Raw genomic sequence first — 21,216 nt, 5'->3', positions numbered from 1 at the left:
GTTTGTGAAACTTTTATCCTAAGTTTTATCTAACTCGAAACTGGAAAGTCGGCCAACTCGAAACTTATCTGGACAAGTCTTTGTTTTTCTGTTTGCTTTCATATCGGAACTATGCTGCTACAATGATACAAAAATGTAAAAGTTGGACAACCCCTCCTAAGTTTTCCAAAAAATAAAGTAAAAGTTGGTTAACTTTTGCAAAGGAAAATGTAAAATTTGGGAAACTTTTCCCCTCTTTTGCAAACAAAAATGTAAAACTTGGGAAACTTTTCCCATCTATTGCAAGCGAAAACGTAAAACTTGCAAAAAAATTCCTATCTTTTGCAAATGAAAACGTAAAATTTGGAAAAAAATTCTCAATTTTTGCAATCGAAAATGTAAAATTGGAACTTAGTCTAACATTGCGATAAATGATAAAGTTTTCTCATCCAAGCATCAAATTTTACAAAAGCTAATTTTCCATTCAAAGTTTAGGAAAAGAGTTTAGCCTACTTGTGATTCCCTTGCTTATGTTTCTTGGTCTTCTTCTCCTTCTTCGCCTTGTCGTTCTTCTGCTTCTCCTTCTTCTCAGTCTTCTGATTCCTATCCTTTGCGGCTCTTGCTTTAATCTAGGCCTATTGGACGGACAAGCTTCCTCTTTGTCCATCAGATACACATACCCTCTTGACAAAGGCCGACAAAGTTTCACCACCCTCCATTTCTTTCTCACTTGGTTCATTACTACCTTGCTTCACCGCGGCACGAGAAATTTCTTAAACAGAGAGTGCATCAGTCTTACCACCTGTCTATCCATCAGGGTGTCCAACAGCCTCTGTGCCAGGCTGTCCGTCAGCCTCTCCATCAGGCTGCTCACCAAAAGGCTCTCCAGAAGGCTCTCCAACAACCTCTTCAACAGCCTTACTTAGAGATTTTAATTCGGCCAGTCACCTAGAGAATCAACCTTTTGATTCATAACGTTCATTCCAGTTAAGACAAAACTTTTTTGTTCATTAAAACTCTCTTGAGTCTCCTTTCTCAAGCGAGATTCAATCTCATTTAAATCAGATACTCCAGAGTCTCAATCGAGGCAGTCTCAACTGGAGTCTTCTTTTTCTTCTTACGAGCAGGAGCATGGAGAGCTTCAACCTGAGTTATACAGGTAGCGTAATCGTTCTTTTACATTTCTTCAAAGAAGATTTTCTGCTTCCCTTTAAGTATATTCCTGGTCCAACGATCAACAACCGCATCATTATCGTAGTTGACATTCCAATTGCTCTCCTCTCCCATGATTCTTCGCAAAAAATTTCTTTCAATGGGCGTTGGTTCCAAGATACTCTCAAAATTCTTAGTCTGCCAAGTCTCGCATTAATTTCTTTGATAGTGCAAGCCTTGGTTCCACCAACGTTTTTGTACTGCATCTTGCACATTCGTGGGCATTCAGGGTTTGTATATAATTTTCAAATTTGAAATTATGAGTAAATATTCAGGGTTTATCAACAAAGGAATACATAAACTAGAAACTATCCATTGCGTTTCCCAACCCCTTCGGCCTTCCGCAATAACCAAGACACATCATCCAAGTTCTTATCAAATGCAAAACATCCTTATGGGAAAGTTCTGCATTAAAAAAAATTATTGACAACTCGTAGAAACGGTCAATAGATGGTGCATCTTATCCAGTCTTTTTGGGTCCTAGGATGACAGTGCATAAGAAATACAAGACATCCTTCTTCAGACGCTCCCCAGAGAAACGCCCTTTCATTGCCTTCAGCTTCTTCTCCACAGTCTCGTATTTAATCTTCTTCCATGATTCAAAATGCTTCTCAATGAAGCTTGAACCACCCATCCTATCATAGTTGTTGGGATAAGCATAGCAGTGTAGTCCCGAGATGAGTGTCATTTCTCTGAGGGAGTATCGGATAGGAACGCCATTGACAATGAACCATAACTCCTTATCATTCTTTGTTTTAGTTGTATGAAGAACGAGCATCCAGATTCCCGTCCACTTGTGTTTTGGGTTTTTCAAATGAAATATATGTTTTAACTGTGGGTGGTTGTAGAACCAGTCCATCTCTGTCTCGGTCAGCTTCTACGCTAGAAAGTCTATCGTCTCTGCGATATAACACTTTGATGAAATATGTATTACTTTCCCATACTTAGTTGAAGGAAAGTACTGGTTGCACAACTTCAGTTATGTCCTCCAAATACTTTGAACAACTTCAGTTATGTCCTCCAAATACTGCTATCAATACCAAAAGCGGATCAACTAAATAAAATTTAAAACAAATTCGTTTTACTACTAAGTTGTTCAAAGTTATATAATCAAACAGTCTAAGTTTTACTCACTTTCTTACCAAGTTATACATTTCAGCATTCTCCATTTCATTGCGTTCTACCAAGTTATACAAACAGGAACACTATAACTATTACTGAGTTCTACACACTTTTACCAGTTCACCTTATCCTTACATGTTCAGGAGTAGCATCCGCTTCTTCTGAATACTTAGACTGCTTGTCTTCTTCTTCTTCTTCTTCTTCTTCTTCTTCTTCTTCTTCTTCTTCTTCTTCTTCTTCTTCTTCTTCTTCTTCTTCTTCTGGGTTCGCATCGGTTTCGACAATCTCCATGGATATTACGACGTCTGGCCCTCTGGGTTAGAGTTTACTTCTATTGGATTCGAGTTGGATCCAAACTTTGGATCCTCTGCAACCCTTGGACAGACGGATGTCTTCTTTGAACGGGTTCTCTGACCCTCAGTTTTGTTTGGTGGAGCCATCTTTGAAATTGATTGCTTCATTCTTGTTTGTTCCGCCGGCAACGGTTGGACAAAATGATCTGAATGTGGATTTGAAAAAGACTCATTTTAATGAACGTGTCCGAATTTTTGAATGTACGTAGTCGATTTAATAAGGAATAATTTCGGGTTTAACGGGTGGGTGATACCAGGTTTTATAGTCCGCATGGGTAGATTATAATTTTTTTGAATTGTATCCTGGTATTATGGTATTTTATTATTTTCTAGTAATTAAATAATAAAAATTAAATAGAAAAAAATGAAGAATAGCGTATGGGAATTTTTTTCTGTCGTCGGAGAGCCTGCCAGAGTTTGATTCTTCTCTGTTAAAGACGTGACTCTTCCCTTTCATGTGTTTCTTATTACTGGTTTAATTTACTTTTCTTATTTAAAATTTAATGTTTAATTGATTTATATTCTAACTATTAATATTTTATTTGCTAGGTGCTCTTGTCGAGGTAACTAACATTAGGCATGTCAATTAGGGTCGAAGCCTGCAGTTCGAGTTCGCCCAGCCGTAGAAATTACCGGACTTGGGCTTAGTTTTATTAGCCCAAAAAATTTGGGGTTTTTAGGCTAAATCTATTTGAGCTTCGGGTATTTTGGGCCTAAGCTTGTTTGGGTTAGGGCCGGCCCGAAAACCCAAAATTTTATACTTTACTTTAAATATTATCGTTCTTGCAATTAAAACCATTATTAGTATTGACATATTATTTTTATATTTTTATCCAAACTCTATTAAAGCAAATATAAAATTTGTTAATGCACTTTATTGTTTGATCATTTCAAGTGTCACATTTTAAATTTTGCAAATGTACATTTTTCTTTTATGTACAACATGTTTTTTTTTAATTTCAAAATACAAAATATAAAATGTTCGACCACGTTTGTCATAAATTTTGTTCTCTTATATGTTTAGTTTTAATTTATATTTAATTATTTAAACCTTATTAAGTTTGGTTTGTTTATAATATGTTTTTAAAAGCATACGAAAAAGTAAAACTTTTTTGATAAAGAAGAAAAGTTTTAACTCATTTTATATTTTAAAACAAAAAAATGAAACTGTTTTTTAAATGAAAATACACATGTATTAAAACGTTGGAAGTGACAATGTATTAAACGATGGAAGTGACAATGACAAATTATTTTTCGAAAAGCCCAAAACGCCCGAAAAACCCTATAGCCTACAAAGACCTGGCCGGGTTTTGAATTCTAGGTCCAAAATATTTTCGGGCCAGGCCGGGCTCAAACACTAATGGTGCTCTTACTATTTTGTGTTATTGTTATGTTTCTGTAAATCCAACGATTAATAGATGACCCTAAAATAATACGTTTAGAGTTAAAATTCATGCATCATACAAAAGACTTTTATTTCTAATTGGTTTGAACAACACAAACACAGTATAAACCATGAAACATTAGTCGACATATTTTATAATTTATATTATAAAGAAAATGTTGGCTCATATGAAAATGAAAAAGATATGCAGTCACGTGGATAAAAAATCTAGTTTTAGTTTAACTTTGAATAGAAAATGATCCAGAATTAATATAGTTGGTTTTGAAGGGAGAGATCACCTTTTTTTATAAAAAAGAGTGGAAATAAAGTGAAAATTGTAACTGAGACTGTTCTGATATTTTGGGAGGCATTTGAGCATTTGATCCAGTGAAAGATAACCAGAGCCCCAACAGTGTAAAGCTGCGTGAAGTTCGTCCACCACTGCTCTAACCATGCCATGCAGTGGATTATGAAAAGCACCGTCCGGAACAGATCACGACAATCTTCATATAAGCAAACGAGACCAGGCGACTAAACTCACTATTCACTAATTTGACCAGATGTAGAATAATAATCTAATACAATACAATAATCCCAATACAGTATCCTGGTTCATTGTGAAGTAGCATTCTATTCTAACAATTCTAACATTTTATGTAAAGAGTTCATGGAAATATTCTTTTACGTCACGAAGTTGCTGGAAATATCCAACTTTAGATTTCTCAATATCAACTCTACCAGGATTTTAAACTGTTGAGCAGATCAGTGATATATTATTCTCTCAGTGTATTTGATGCTTCTCGCAAAGATATTTTATTGATGCTTTATATGTTTCCACAACACTGGTCAGTCCACATAGTCTTGGGACAAATGGATATTATCAATACAAGTTTAATGTATAAAAAATATTTACTGAATTTGCCAGTAGATTTGGACTCATTTTAGTCCCATGAGCCTTCTCACCTCTCGCAGCAACAAAACCAAAACCTCAAATAACATCAAATAAGAAGAAAAAAAAAAGAAAGAGACGTGCGTCTCAAGAAAGGAACATGCCATTAAAACCTGGTACTCCTTAACCTCCCCCACCACTTCGTCTTCACCCTTTCCACTAAGGGTGAACCACCAGTTTCTTCATTCCCAAGTCTGCTAAGTATCGTTTTCGTTTCCCTTAGTCTCCCTCCATAATCCTTCTTCCAAGTCTCAAACATCTGCTTCAGCCTCCTCAGCTCCCTTTCCGGACTCAAGTTTGCTTCCACCTTACCAGATTTCACTTCCATCAAGAACTTTGTGTCATCTCCAAACACCTGAGCTCTTTGTCCGAATTCTTCTGCTAACCGGCTTATCACGCTTAAACCAACACTTCCACTTCTCCCAGGGGTCCTGAAATCACCACTCACAGAGAAATCACTTGCATCGCTAGCGTTCACAGATGCATCCGAGTATCTGGGTGAACCCTCGACATCTAGGCTTCTCTTTGCAATGGAAAGACTGGATTGCAATGATCTCATCTGCTTTTGCCAAATTTCTTCCATGGATTTCATCTTCATTTCGTATTCAGACCACCTGTTGTCGTACTGCTGGAGTCTTTGTCTGAGAATATCGTTCTCCTCTTCTTTCTCACGAAGAGCAGCTTCGGTTCTCAGAACCCTGCGCTGAAGTTCGGAAAGTACTGATGCGTGCACTAGCACCTCCCCTGACTCATTTCTCTGCGTAATAAGAAACCGGTTCAAGAGTCAAGCAATTGTTCATTCATATCCTTTTAAGTCGGATGCAAGCAAATAATGATAACTATGTTAGGACCTTGGTGCCTCCATATTTAATATCCCCACCGCATCTTCTAACCAGCTCGCCACGAATTGCTGCAAGAAAATAAAGGTTTCAGTTAGTTATGGCATTTCAAGATTTGCTTTAATTAATCAAACCCTATTTACCTGACTGTATTACAAGAGATGCATCAACCTTGGCTTTATACCGTCTCTTAGCAATACTTCTCTTAACATGGCTTTGTATAGCAGAACAAGCCCTATGCCTCCGCAGTAACTCTGTGTATTCCTTTCTTATCTTTTCTCCACGAACAACTGAAACAAAAGGATGTATGAAGAGGCCTTAGCTCAAGTTAAGCTGAAAATGTCTCCACTTTATAGTGATGAGAGAAGGACAAATACATGATTGAAGAAAAGTAATTCCTCTTTTATACTCTCTCAGACGACTTCGTGCTTGGTGCCCTCTAAAACAGCTTTGGAGACGTAAAATCCCATGAAGAGTGCGGTTCCTTGTATCTTCAAGAACCCCAATCTGCCAATGGTGAAGCGAAGACATTGAAGCAAGAGTCTATAATTTTTTGGCAGGAGATCAAGCGACTAGCTATAGTACCTGGCCTGTTCTGAAAAACAGTTTTGTGTAGCCGACTTGATACATCTCTGGCAAGATGTTGAACTGATGAAGAATGGCAACCGAAACACTAAGTGGATCTTTTGCTGCAATGCTCTCCAGCAGAAGGAATCCATACCTAAAGTATGATAACAAGAAAAGTAACATGAATGATTATTTGCAAAACTAATGAAAGTGCTGCAACTGAATACTGATGGAGTTGTTACCTTAGGGCAAACTTTTGATGAGACATTCTCGTGGGAAACCCAGACCGAGAAATTCGAACTACCTCTAGGACCCCACAGCATCGTAGCTGCTGTAAGACAAGCTCTTGATCATACAACCCCGGAGACTGAACACTGTTTGGCTTTATGCAGCGAATGAAATGTGGGGTAGTCTTTCCTAAACGCTGCATCAATTCGAAAAGTTGACCCTGAAAAAAGTATGCAAGCATGGTCAGCAATATCAAATATTATAGGATGATGAGATGTTTCCTTTTAAAGTAAGCACTTTAGATAAGAAAAAACCTCAACAAGCTTAGATCATGTAAGAGCAGAAATAGAAGCAAGCTGTGTTTAAGGAAAAAATGCCCTACCTTAAATTTAGTTGCTACACTCAGTCGCTGGGAATCAGCTCCACCTGCTTTGTGTAAAGGTCCAACAACAGGTTTTTCAGAATGGACGAGCATACTAGAAGCAAACGCTTGGGGAAGGTGGCGAGAGCAAGACGACAAAAGCTTAATAGAATCCGAATGCAGCAAATCCCGGTTCTTCTCTAGAAATCCAGTTGTCTCATATGTAACCTGAGTTAGAAAAAAACAACTAAAGGTTGGTCTTGTGAAGGATTCATTTGTCATTGCAACCCACAGACCCAATTATGTTGTGGCATGTCTTGTAAAATGGTGCCACAGAGTTTTCTAAAGATATTACCTCTCCAGCATAATGAGCAACGGTGAAGGTCTTCCCTCGATCTCCTCTAAAACAGGAATTATCACTTAGGTGTTCCTTAAGCTTGTTGGCAAGTGTCAAATCTGTGCCATTCGGAAATGTGGATTCCTCATCAAGAAGAGAGAGCAGACCTAATGGTTTCTGCACACATGTGATACTTATGTGTCTTAGAACTTAGAAGACATGCTTTGGAATAAACAATAAACATGTTCCAACACAATATATCTCAACGACTGCTATGCAGCTTGATGATCGAAACTCACAGCTGAGTAGCAAATGATGGTAACTGGCTGTAGAGTAGATTAGTTATCGTATTACCTTTTCAAAGAGCCTGAGACAGGTTTGGTTGTCCTCAAAATCAACCCTTGTCCAGTCAATCCCATCTTTGATATATTCCTGGAAGAGCAGAAAGACATATTAAGCCCTTCGAACTCAATAGATTGTCTGTCACGTGAATGCTCAGCTTAGATATACTACAAGGACCCATAGCAGAAAAGGGTAACAGTACCTCCTGCTCTAGCTTGAATAGATGACGATTAAAGTGTTGCTGCAATCTCTCATTCGCATAATTTATGCAGAACTGCTCAAAACTATTCTTCTGCAGCATGTGAAGATGTTATTCAGCAAACCAAATATCAAATATACAGATAGCTTCTCTAAGTTCATGCAGTAAAAAAAAAGAAAAGAGAGACTAAAAAGAAGCATACATTGAATGATTCAAAGCCATAGATATCAAGAATGCTGATGGATCTGCCAGTTCTCCTCTTTCCTACGGCAAGAGATTTGTTTATCTGTTCAACCAGCCAGTCGAATAGGCTGGCATAGATTGACTTTGCTAAAGCATCTCTTGCATCAATGGCCTGATGAGATAAAACAAGAAAGAAATAAACAAAAAACAAGCCATTATTTTGATGAAGGAATAGTCGTGTACTGCAAGGCTTGAAGCCAAATAAATAATAGGCATAGGTCATGATTACAGAGTGGAAAACCAACCCTACTCAGAATACAGTTATGCACAAAAAGTTAGATGCCAACCTGCGAAAGGGTTAGCTTCTGTACAAAAGTTTCATTTCTAACTTTTATATTACGCTTTGATAGAGCTAGCTTAAGGTCATTGATGTTGCACCCAATCAATCTAGCAACAGTTGATAAACCTGGAAAAAAAAAGAAACAGCACTTAAGTTAGTCTTGCTTGTGCATCCACAAATATTAAGCAGCAAAATTTGAATAGCCAAAACCCTTCTCCAACCGAATGAAACAAGAGCTATAGAGCATTACTTTCATCTGATTCAGGTTCAGCGTGGTTTTCATTGTCAATAATGGAGAATGAGACATTCCCCAGCCATAACACTGCTGCAAGCATTGCAAATACACTTTCCTGATCGTCTTTACTAACGTGCACAATATCTAAGGCTTCCTGCAACAGCAAAGAGTTTTTCAATCAAAAGGACAAATAAATGATTGAAATATGCGGAGGGAAAAAAAGAAGAAGAGATTTACTTGAACAGCTTGAAAACGTTCAGCGTCATCAACTCCTTTAATTGAATAGCAATTGCTCTGTCTCAAATAATTATACTCTTTTGCGCTTGTCAAATTTAGCTTCTCTGATTTTACAATGAGTGGAATAAAAAGGTCAGATATAAAATATTGTTACACCAGTTAGTCAGCAACTACATCTCTATTAATACATGATGAACATATTAACAGGTAACAAATAATTTACATTAAAAGGCAGAAAATATTTTCTAAAGAGAACTGTTATAAGCTCTTTATGGGATTCAGATTTTAAAATCATACCTCTAAGCGCAGGTGAAGCTCCAGCACAAAGCTGATAAAATATGTGATATGACCTCTCTCCTTCCGCACATTGAACCACTCTAGACTATTAAAATGTGTCAGAAAAATAAAATAAAAAATCATACAAAGGTTATCTCAAACCGTTTAAGCGTCAAAAATCATATAGAGAAACTTACCTTTTCTAGTAAAACTGCAAAATTTGAAGAAACAGCAAAAGGCCAAGTCAGGTGTTGTAAAGGAAAGAATAACAAAGAATTGTGGAGCAGCAGCAACTAAAAAGACTTATGCTTACATGTTTGAATTTTAGCACCGGAAATCTTCCTTGTTTCACTAAAATGAATCTCTATCAGCTTCCCCTGTCAATTTTAACACCAAAGAAATATTATGAAACAAACAAAACTTTCACATTGTAAAAATAAGATCATGCATAAGGCCTAATGGAGACTGGGGGCTTACAAAACGACTAGAGTTATCGTTTCTCAATGTTTTTGCATTTCCAAAGGCTTCCAAGATGGGATTGGTCTTTAGTATCTCATTCTCGATCCCACTTCCACCTCCAAGAGAAGCCAAGTACTGCATTGCTATTTTCGCTGTCTCAGTTTTCCCTGCTCCACTCTCTCCACTATATAAAAAGATATCATGTGTTAAGAAAACATTTCAAAATGCACAAAGATTTAAAGCAGTAGATGAATTCTATAGAGGCAAAAATATTGGCGGGAAGAATGCTCAACGAGTGAATATAGACACACTTGTAAGCTCCATAAGTGCGCCTATATTTACTTAATTTGTAAAAGGTAACTTTAAAGGAGGAGATTACCTGATAATGATAGATTGGTTAACTTCATCTGGAAAGGAAACCGAAAAAGATGAGAATGAAAACATAGAGTGCAATACATTGAACACTTTGACAAATTAAGAAACATGATCCCACCTCGTATCATTTCACGGATTGCTGTATCTGCAATAGCATAGACATGAGGGCTCTGGTTTGACCTCTTCCTGTATGCTTCAATGTTGCGATCTCCATACAAAGGAACCTCCTTGAAGGGATTTACAGCCACTAGAACAGGCCCAGCTTTTGTCTAGCACCTCAAAGAAAATTCAGAAAATCAATGATAAAGGCTGAAACATTGGACTATACTGTCAATATTATACAAAAAAAAAAAAGGCTTACATATATCATGTCTTGGTTGTACCGATACTCAAGGTTATACAACACTGATGGCTCATTTAAGTAACTTAGTTGCATGAGGTCGTCCACTCCATCAAGAATATCAGGATTTGCAGGTACTAGAGTCTCTGATATGACCTTTAAAACCTGTTAAACCAAGTTGTAGTAACAGATTCCGATCAAGTACTTAAAAGTAATAATCAAAATTTACTTGAGGAATTGGAAAAAAAATGTAACTTACATTGCCCTCAGGCAGTTTAATAACAGACTCGTCCCCTGAAGTTGACAACACCTTCCCCAGCTCCCAGTTACCGTTTGGAAGTTGGACCCAAAATTGCAGTGCCTAAGAAAAGGAATGTTAGTTCCAAAAAAAGAAAAAGACAAAACCTTTAAGCATACCTTTTTCCGAGCATAGACGCTAGTGTCACTCCACCTGCGATCATTACTCTCAGGCAAGGGAACAATAGGATCTTCATCAACAAGTGAAGATTCGTCTCCATTTGAAACGCTTTGCAGGCCATAGGGTGAATCCTCATTACCACTATCCACTCCCCCAACAGCTCCATTCTTTAAGTGGCCATTTCGTGGGATAGACACAGAAACACTTGAGCCAGAGGAGGAGTCTTCAAGGGGTGATGAACCAAGGAATCTATAGTCGGCCGGCATGGATTTAAGTGACTGAACAAATGGCTTAGCCTTCTCAGACATTTTCCTGTAAGGGATAGATAAAGAGAGCTGTTCAGTTCAAAAGACAAGACAAGTGCTTCTGGTTTTCTAAGGCTTAATCTATATACAGCTTACTTGGCTTTAAGACAATTGGACTTTATGATCAGATGATCTAACACAAAACCAATTTTAGACAGAATCTAATTTCTATATTATGGTTAAAAAAATAAACAAAACAAGTAAAGACGTTTCTTCGGCAGAAGACGGCTTCTAGACACCATCGATAAGACTGAAAGTTGTGAAATTGATTTGGATCTAGGCTAGCTCATAGAAGTACCTTTTTTCAAAGATTGTATCAGCAAACACTTTAATGGTAAGAGAGAGAGAGAGAGAGAGACTTGATTATTCACAAGAATTTTGATTTCTCAAAGGAGATGAATCTTGAATATACATACACACGCAAATATCTCCGTGGTAGACTCAGTAAACGATGAATAGAGAGGAAACTAAAAGTCAACTTTGGAGAGATTCATTAGACAACACTTGGGGGTTATGTTATGTATGGGTTTTGGCAGTAACAATGGTTACTGAGAAAATTGGAGAGAGATATAAATCAGAGAATTGGAGAGATGATCGAGGAAAAGGAAGAAGAACAGGATGAAGACGAAAGATGGCAACTTTTTCTGTGCAGAGTAAAACTGTTTTCTTTGATTTTTATTTTTTTAATTGGAAGTCATCCGACCTTTTTCTATGTTTTTTTTTTCAACTTATTATGTGATCGCAGAGTTTAATGATGGTATTTTCCTCATTTAATGACTTTTAAATTTAACAACGGAATTATTATTTTGAAATTTTTAAAAATTATGAAATACGTTACTGTGACCTGTATGAATGGTTGTTTATTTCATTATTTGTAATCAGTTTTATAATCTAATTTCTACCAGTTCAAATTCAGAAGGAATCTTCAATCTTATATTCAGTAGATAATTAGTTTCCACAGAAAATTTTAAGGGGGGAGGATTAACTAAAACGTGTGGAGCCTAATCAACTAAGTAAAAATAAATTAATTTAGAATTGGTCCACGTTTCCACCACATCTCCGGTTTTATGTAGTCAACTTTACTACCTGGGAATATGTTAGCTTATATTCGTTCATCGGCCGTATTTGTCAACGACAATCTCCCCATATATTAAAAGAGAAGTCACTTTAGTGATTTCTGCTGATATGCCATTAAAGTTAGAATTTTCTCCCTGTATTTGGTCGATTTTTTAGAATTTTCTTTTTCTTTTTTTAATCAATCTCTTATGTAGACAGGCCCAAAACTATTGTCCATTTCGTTAAGCCCATTTATTTATTTAATTTATATCTAAAAATTAAAGTTAAGTCTAAAATCAATAAACATCACTTGCCATATAATCTAAAGAATATTACAAATAACAATTTATGGAAACTAATTCTCGAAATTATAGAAAGATTAATAATGTTTTATTTATTATTTTTAATATTTATAAACTATACAATATAATGAACAAAAATTTATATAAGATAAATATAATAGTTTTATACTCTACTTGATGAGTTGTATTCAAATATAATTATATAATAACTATTTTAAATATTACAAAATCCAAACATGTTTATTAATATTATTTTTAAATTATTTATAAAAATATAAACCTACTATATATTGATTGGAAAGTCACATAAGTGATTTTTTTATTACGTGTCTATCATTAATGAACTCTTCAAATTGTTATAATTTGATTGGCCGATGATTTTAAAATTTATTTATTATAATTATATCTAAAATGAAAGGATAATTCAATTACCACTTTCCAAATAATCTACATAATTTTAAAAATAATTATTTTATGGTAACTAATTGTTGAGACTATGAAAGAGTAATAATGTGATCAATTTTTATATATATTTGTAAATTACATAAAATAAGAAACAAAAATGTTTATTTGAATTGATATAATGATTTTATATTCGTATAGAAAACCTTATATTTATATATAAAGTATCATAATAACTATTAATGTCTAATAAATTCCTTGCATGCTTTATAAATCATTTATAAAATTATAAATAAATTTATAAAATTATTTATATTGTAGACATGGATCTTTAAAATGTAATTTACATTGATGTTTCTAATTAATTGTAACGTCTATAATAACTTACCTTAATTTTCTATTACTTGCGCAAGTTGCTAACATTTATTGCATTGTTTAAATGTAATTTACCTTATTGTTTTTAATAACTTACCTAATTAACCTTAATGTTTATAATTTTTGGCCCGTTTATTTATAACTTTACCATTTTTTGAATTCCCCTATTACTTGCGCAAGTTGATAATAGTTAATGCATTCTAATTTGTTAGCTCGCTTTTAATAATTTACCTTTTTGAATATGGATTACTTACGCAAGTTGGGATTGTGTTTATTGCATTTCACCTTATGGCAATATAATTTTAATTTCTTTCTTGATAAAATCATTTCGAAAACGTCATTTATTATGTAAAATATCCCCTAATAAATGTCTAACGTGGAAGGTAGACTATATATATAACTGAGACCTCAAACGTCTAACGTCTTACAATACAACTATTCTCTTTTCCTAACAATTTTTAGGAACCCGTCTAAAGATACATGGCATATTGAAGTACGGATTTTTCGCTTGTGGAGAAATTATAACAAAAAATCCGGCAACACCATCGAAATGGTATTTGGTTTTATTACTACATTTTTCAAAACTCAGAATCGTCATATATTATATTTACTTTACAATGAACAATATTTTTTATAGTGTTTCATAACTACTTATTCTTCTTTCCCTCAACTCTTATAATTTATTTGTCTAACTCATAACTTTCATATATTCGATCAGGGACAAAATTTCATGCTTCAGTTTGTGTACAGCTCATCAAAAAATTTGAAAGTTGTCCAGTTATTCAAAGTGTACGATGCTATTGGTGATTATCGGACAAGCTCTCATGCGTACAAAATTGGGTTCTTCCACGCGACTTTTGTTGCAAAACCAAATGATTTTCCAAGTGAAGTTCCCGAGAAGTATTTGGCTGATTACACTGAAATTCCTGGTGGAAAAGCTGATAACAGCCGTTTGGTTGGTAAGTAATTTTCAACTGGGAATTGTTCATGCACTAATAATTTATATATAATTTTAAGGCTATTAATCTGTTTATTAAATAACTTTAATATTATACCTACTTAATTAAATTTGTAATGTTTAGATATTCTTTTGGTTTTGTATTATTTGTGTTAATTTAATTATTTTTATTTTGGAATGTAAATGTTATTGGTCAAATAGTTAACTTATCCTAGGCAAGTGATGTTAAAGGATACTCATAAGTTCTATAACTTTACGTGGTAAAGTAAAGTTATATATAAAAGAGACTCATAAGTTCTATAATTGGAGACTCATAAGTTCTTACATTACAAACATATTTTTCTTTTGCTAACAATTTAAACTTAATATTATTCTCAGACTATTTTGATAACAGTATGTAAATTTAATATTATTTTCTGGCCAATAAAATTTAGAAATCTATTGAATTATTTTATATCATAAAATTGCTAACAAAATTTAATAACTTTTTGCAAGTTTCTATGAGATTTTTTAATTGAGAATTCTACTTCTTATTTCATATTACTTATGGATTATATTTCAATTTTTATCATTTGTTCTTTTAATATGTTGCTGTTTTTTACAAAAATATAAAGCATAAATATAATAATTCGCCTAAAATATACAATTACATCATTTATACAACAGGATTTGACTTTGTCTTAATATAAAATATGTAACTTCTAAAACTAAACATTTTTTTTTGAATACTTCTATGCTTCCACCGGATGCTTCTGGAAAAAAAGCTATACAACTTGTTCTTTATCTCTGCGATACTGCATCCATGAGTTTTGCGCATATCTTCTTTTAGCTTTAAACTCTCACTTGTCCCATTTTGATTTTTCTAAACCTTTCCTTCATACTTGAAATTCAAATCGGATTCATGTTTAAGAGCTGCTAGATAGTTCCTACAAGGACCTTTTGCAGAGAAGCAAAACAAGACCATGGGAGAACCAATTAGTCAGAAAATATATATTTCTAAGAATTAAAACCTTATGAGATAATTTTTTTTTTTAAAAGGGTACTTACCACCAAATACTGTATTGAGATATTGATGATCCTTATCAGAGCAAGAGTCTACGAGAGCGTACACACCAGGCCTTAAAGTTTTATCTACCTCTCTGCAAAATTTACAAACTCAATTTATCTACTTATTTTGGCGGCATCCTATCTATAACTTTGTAGAAAATTGAACAAGATTCTAACGAATTTCGCGAAAAGCAAAGTGCAAAAAGAGATATGCAGTTACCTTTTGATACCCGTTTTAAGAGGACCATAATCGCAAGAAATCCATATGTAAATTGACAAGAACTTGAAACAATGATGTCCAAAGACATACTTCTTCTGCTGTCTTAGCTGCAATTCAGTTGTTTCACAAAAAAAAAAGATAAACAAAGTTGTAGAATCATTAAGACCATCCAATCTTAATCCCTCGAAATGAAAATCTAAATTTGGTAGCTTTTTGGTCCACAAAATTAGAAAAACCTGATACAAGTTTACATTCTCAAATCAAACCCAAAAGGAAAAACAGTAAAATGCAGTGATTTACCTCTTCGTAAATCCTCCAAAGAAAACAAGCACATGTGATTCCCTTTTCCATTTCAAACGAAGCAAACATATCAACTTTGTTTCCTGCTGTCTCCAAACAATGAAGAAGCACGGAATAACTCAACCGATATCAAACCATATTTTGTGTCCCGCACAGGGTGCAGACCAGTCACCTAGTAATAATTAACTAGATGGCGCAGAGTAATTTAAAAAATATATATATTATACTTCAATATTATCAATAATATACATTTTGTTAGTAATAACTTTTTCAGATTTGATTAGAGGTGCACATTCAAATACCATTAGGTTCGATTCGGATCTTTGAGGGTTTGGTTCAATTCGGATTTTTGTGGGTTTGGTTCGGGTTTAGGTTCGAATCACTTATTTAAATTTTTTCAAAAATTAAAACTTAAATATACTTTAAATTTTTCAAAATCTAAAAATAAAAATAATATATAACATATAAATTTGAATAATGTATGCCAAAATACTTAAACTTATATTGATTGACAAGCGCATTCGCATGCGTAAATTTTTTTATCTTTTTATGAAATGATATTGGTTTTTCATGATTTGTGTTATTTATTTTATATATATCACTATATAACTAACTGTATATTGATTATTTGAATATTTTTAGCTTTTTACGCATCAGAATCGAACTCGAATCGAATTGGATAATATGATTACTTTTGATTATTTGGTTATTTTTAGTTTGAATACAAAATATCTAAACCGTAATATGGTTACTTTTGGTTCAAAATACCCAAACCGTAATAGAGTTACTTTTGGTTATTTGAAATTTTTAGGTTCTTATACATCAGAACCGAATTCATTCGGACATGGGAGGACCCGACTCGAAATCCACCCAAAAATTTATAATATCCAAACATAGACTAATTTCAGAACCCAAAAAAAATATAATACATGAAAGAAACGAACCGTACCCAAACGGGTACCTGAATACCTACGTGTAACTAATTATGTAAACAAAAAAAAAATATTTGTTAATAATTTTGAATTTTTGTCATAAATAGAAAAATTGCATTCAAACATGTGGAACTAGGGTGAACCTGCCCTACGGGCGGACAGATAAATAAATTAATAATACAGATTTATTTAAGAAAAAATAATTTACTTTTAACTAAAAATAGCATTAATCATAATTATCTAATTGTAATAAAATTTAAAAATATAATTATTTAATTTCTCAAGACACATAGACAAAATACCATGAAACATTTGATATTTTTAAAACATATATTTATTATTAAGCTTTTTACTATATATTATTTTTAAATTGCCATTTTTCGACTTTTCTTATTATGTTTATCAATTTTTACGGTTAAAATAAAATATACATTGAGAGAAATTAAATAATTATATTTTAAATTTTATTATAATTAGACAATTATGAACCTTAATGATATTTTTAGTTAAAAGTAAATTTATTCGATTTCTCTTATTATGCTTATCAGTGTATGGTTAAACTATAACAAATAGAATAACTTTTTATTTTTATTTTTTGTTCATCATTCTGTTTATTGAGATAGTCTTAGCCATATGAAATTCATCATCCTCAAAAGAGTGTATCAGCCTGATAAACAAATAAATTAGAATTAATTTCGCATACAATTATTATAGGTAACATTGGAGAACAACAAAGTGGAAAATAAATGTGAATTAGTGTCAATTTGTATATTCATGTTTGATAAAAACAAAAACACCGATTCTTTACAAATATGTACAGTATACATATTGTTTACAAATCAACTTTCGTTTAAAAAAAACAAAATTATAAATGTGATTTTTTTACAAAAAAATATGTGCAGTATATATATATATATATATATATATATATATATATATATATATATATATATATTGTGATAATGATTAATGTCAAGTTTGCATATTCATTCATCATTTGTAATTAAAGATGAGAAAACCAAAAATACGGATAACAGAGCCAAACAAAAGTTTTTTTTTGACACAAAAGCTACTTACTAACTAAGTTAGAATGTTATTTATGATTAAGATTAAATTTTTGTCGAATGCATAGCCTACCAAAAAGCTTATGGTGACACTTGAGTTTCTAGCTAGAGATAGAAAATTAGAAAGCTAACTTACTATAATAATTGGTACAAAAGTTTTCAAGTTTAGAGATCTTTTGAAATATAGAACGAAAATAGTGTAACAAACTTCATGAAACACATCAAAAGGAAAAAACCATTTATTATCCTAACTATATGATAGGTTTTACGGTACAAAACAACACATCTTCCACCAGTTCATTAACCACTATCAATTCTTCATTTCACATTTGATCAAATTCACACATTTGCAAGATACGGAAGACTGAAAAAGAATGCATTAAAACTGGTAAGTCAATGTATTTCCCATGATTTGACAATGAATCCTAACATTACAAAATCTAATAGTTTCATCTCAAATATATTATATCAACACACCACAACTCCAAACCATCTTTTTCCCATCCTATATATTCTTACTCCTCCATGTGAAACCTTCCAGTTTCATAGACATGGTACATCCACACAGGCTAAAGCAATGCTCTTGCACTCTCGATGTTCTTCACTTCGTCTTGGTCTTCACCAATCTCTCGCTCTATTATCAGGTAAATTTTAGGAAGTCAGACTAACATTGGGTCAAGCTCTTTCCCCACTTTATCTTCTTCCCTACTAAGCAAATTCACGCAGAGAAAATACAACAACCCTCAAGCTGTACTGTAATCTTTCTTTTCTATACACACTGCTGAATATATCAAAAGAACATTACCGATTCCATCTACCACTTAGAATTACCTTTCACCAACAAAATATGGTATTTCTCAGCCATATTACGATATCAAAGATATCAGTCTAGGCCTCTGATGCAAATAGGACATCCCCTTGATGATGGCTGCAAACAAAGAATCAAATAAACGAATTTTCAGGATAGTGAAATCTATGAAATTGGTAAAGATCTTTTCACCTAACCTAATAGCAGAAACCGAGAGGGATTGTGGAGCTGTTCATAGACTGCAGGATCACGGAAACCAATACGACGTGGTTTTGGAGAAACGGCAACAGTCCATCTTTTTTTACCATCGAAACGGAGCTTCTCAAATCTCCGCCGGCGGGATAGCGTTTGGCTGAAGCACCTACGGATACATTGTTTCTTCCAAACAAAAAAAAATGAATAAAATTTCTTTAAACCTGTTCATCAAAAGTTGAGCTAAGTTGGAATTGTTGATTGCCATGATAAATCTGAGATCAGATCTGACCAAATCTTCGTAAAAATTAGTCTCAATCACTATGAACTAAATAAAGGAGAAACAATTACATCGCCAAGCATGTTCCTTGCAGTCGTCGTACCATCTCCGCCGAGCCGTACGGAAAGACACACGACAGTGCAAAGAAGAGGACCAAGAGCGATGTAACAATTCTTAGGTGTGAATATTGTCTGGAGATGATGCCCCACCTACTCACCAAGCATGCCTATTTATACAGTGAAAGCACCGCCTCTAAGATATTTAACACACATTAACTGCATATCGTGGCCGAAGGAGTAAATAAAATGTTTAATGCAATGGATCTCGAAGCTACCTCGTTTCGGTTCGTAGAAAGAAGGTGAAAGGACTTGATCAAAACCAACAGACGGAATCATCACACCGATTCTGAACACCAGTCGCTGTAATGGCGGAAAGCGACGATCATGGTGGAACCCTAAACTACGCCGTTAATAGCAGAGACATACCAACACAGTCTAACCTTAATCAGAAAACCATGCGGATCAATAACAACACGGCGTAGCATACTAACGCAGTATGGGCTTGATATCTTCAATCACAATTCCAAGCCCAAAAACGTAAGAAATCGACTGACGACAAAACACATCGTTTTACTAACCCGGACAGGGGTCAGCTTGTGGGAATAATATTTGATGATGTGGCTCTCTCAGGAGAGAGACCAACATCTTTATATATATATATATATATATATATATATATACTAGGATAAGACCTGCGCGAAGGTGAAATATTTATTAAAAAAATATTTTTTATATTGTAAAATTTGATAATTACTGAATACATGTGTTCTTGTGGTCAAAATATATTTGGTATTTACGTTTTTCTCAATATAGAATAATTAATTAACTATAAATATTTGACACACACAAAAAAAAGAGTTGTGAAAAAATTTGATGGTATTTCTAAAGGAAAACTCAACTGTATATATAAAGTACGCATATGAAATTTTTGGATTGTTTGAAAAATTAAAATAATTACATTAATTATCTAGAAACCGTATTTTAGCATGATATATAAAATCAATATTCAATAACTATCACAAACATATTTTGCAAGTTATTTTTAATGGTCGAAATTATAAACTTGATGACAAAATATATTACTGTCTTAAATTAACCTTACCATATAGAACTTCTTCAAAATTTTGTACCAAACTTAAAAATTCGGCGGAAACATTAACTTGGTGAAAAAGTTTTTTATTTATTTAAACAGCTTGGTATAAAAACAATTTATTTAAAATTATCAAAAGAGCTTGATTCTAAAATTGTGTATCACAAAAATTTGATTCAAATTTTAAGATTTTTATTGTCTTCTAACAATAATAATATCGGCAGTATCCATTTATGTAAATCTTCTTACGCGTTCTTACTTAATATATTGTAAAATAGGGTAACTCTCATTTATGAATTAATCACTATCATCGACATTAACTACTTCTTAAACCGATTGGGATCTACGGTCAATTCGTTCGGTTAAATTAAAACCCAGGAACTTATCATCAAACCAAACGGAACACAATAAACAAACCGGCAACTTTCATCTACATTCTTCTGTATATCGATAACAAAATTGGGTTACATGTTCTTAGATGGCTGGCGATGGTTACGTTGCAACTTATGTTGATACTGAATTGTTAACATACGAACTAAAGATACATATTGCGACAATGGTCTTTTTATAAAAGCAAAACTCATATTAATGGTGAACATATAATTTTCATCACAAAAATGCAACATCCCCTATTAACGATCATCCCAAGTTCTGATTTTTTAGGGTTAAATCGATAACGTATAGTTTTTAGGTTTCGGGTTTTGTTAATGCTTCGTTTTTCTATCATCGTTCATAGCTTGCGTATTTCTTTCTTACACCATGAAAGAGAATCACAGGCTCCTATCCCCTAAAGTATAATACCTTGCTTTACTACTGCAACATCCCCTATTAACAATCATCTCAAGTTCTGACTGCTTATGGTTAAATCGACAACGTATAGTTTTTAGGTTTCGGGTTTTGTTAATGCGTTGTTTTTCTATCATCGTTCATAGCTTGCGTATTTCTTTCTTACAACATGAAATAGAATCGTACGCTCCTATCATTTCCCTATAATATAATACATGGCTTTACTTAATATCCTATAGTTTGTACTGAATGTATCTAGCGACAAATGAAAATCTAATGTGGACCAACCAGTTTTTCAATTGAAT

General features: G+C 33.5%; 2 protein-coding genes and 1 long non-coding RNA gene across 8 annotated transcripts; all 3 read right to left on the bottom strand.

Annotated features, from left to right (window-relative positions):
• Positions 1-1,651: 1,651 nt before the first annotated feature.
• LOC125608597 (uncharacterized protein At3g43530-like) lies at positions 1,652-2,050 on the bottom strand. Its single transcript, XM_048779016.1, has one exon. The coding sequence runs from the start codon at positions 2,048-2,050 to the stop codon at positions 1,652-1,654; it is 399 nt and encodes a 132-aa protein (XP_048634973.1).
• Positions 2,051-4,837: 2,787 nt separating this feature from the next.
• Positions 4,838-11,730, bottom strand: LOC106380898 (myosin-3). 2 transcript variants are annotated; one of them, XM_013820739.3, is made up of 24 exons: positions 11,457-11,730; positions 10,735-11,047; positions 10,577-10,678; positions 10,339-10,482; positions 10,096-10,246; positions 9,982-10,009; positions 9,621-9,786; positions 9,457-9,520; positions 9,341-9,354; positions 9,165-9,249; positions 8,868-8,971; positions 8,646-8,784; positions 8,403-8,521; positions 8,075-8,227; positions 7,876-7,965; positions 7,686-7,763; positions 7,350-7,508; positions 7,016-7,222; positions 6,648-6,853; positions 6,424-6,559; positions 6,216-6,345; positions 5,982-6,128; positions 5,851-5,909; positions 4,838-5,756 (listed from the first exon to the last, which is right to left on the bottom strand). In XM_013820739.3, the coding sequence occupies exons 2-24, from the start codon at positions 11,041-11,043 to the stop codon at positions 5,106-5,108; spliced, it is 3,441 nt and encodes a 1,146-aa protein (XP_013676193.1). In that variant the 5' UTR covers positions 11,044-11,047; positions 11,457-11,730; the 3' UTR covers positions 4,838-5,105. The 2 variants fall into 2 exon arrangements, with proteins under 2 accessions (XP_013676193.1, XP_013676191.1); XM_013820737.3 differs by having other exon boundaries at positions 11,339-11,729.
• Positions 11,731-18,058: 6,328 nt separating this feature from the next.
• Positions 18,059-19,616, bottom strand: LOC106379269. 5 transcript variants are annotated; one of them, XR_002664542.2, is made up of 4 exons: positions 19,311-19,610; positions 19,048-19,202; positions 18,702-18,920; positions 18,059-18,624 (listed from the first exon to the last, which is right to left on the bottom strand). It is a non-coding gene; the product is annotated as an uncharacterized LOC106379269 (long non-coding RNA). The 5 variants fall into 5 exon arrangements; XR_001275940.3 differs by having other exon boundaries at positions 18,059-18,330; positions 18,528-18,624; positions 18,702-19,202; positions 19,311-19,606; XR_001275939.3 differs by having other exon boundaries at positions 18,702-18,882; positions 19,311-19,603.
• Positions 19,617-21,216: the final 1,600 nt, after the last annotated feature.

Source organism: Brassica napus, chromosome A5 (assembly GCF_020379485.1).
Source record: "Brassica napus cultivar Da-Ae chromosome A5, Da-Ae, whole genome shotgun sequence".
NCBI lineage: Eukaryota > Viridiplantae > Streptophyta > Magnoliopsida > Brassicales > Brassicaceae > Brassica > Brassica napus.
This window is presented reverse-complemented; position numbering and strand designations above follow the sequence as displayed.

Bases quoted from the DNA above. Each gene is read 5' to 3' on its own strand.
- LOC125608597 (XM_048779016.1), bottom strand. From the start codon at position 2,050: ATGGACTGGTTCTACAACCACCCACAGTTAAAACATATATTTCATTTG.
- LOC106380898 (XM_013820739.3), bottom strand. From the start codon at position 11,043: ATGTCTGAGAAGGCTAAGCCATTTGTTCAGTCACTTAAATCCATGCCG. The intron at 9,787-9,981 runs GTAATCTCCTCC...CTTTTTATATAG, and splicing joins AACCAATCTATCATTATCAG to TGGAGAGAGTGGAGCAGGGA. The intron at 6,854-7,015 runs GTAGGGCATTTT...TACTTTTTTCAG, and splicing joins GTGTAGCAACTAAATTTAAG to GGTCAACTTTTCGAATTGAT.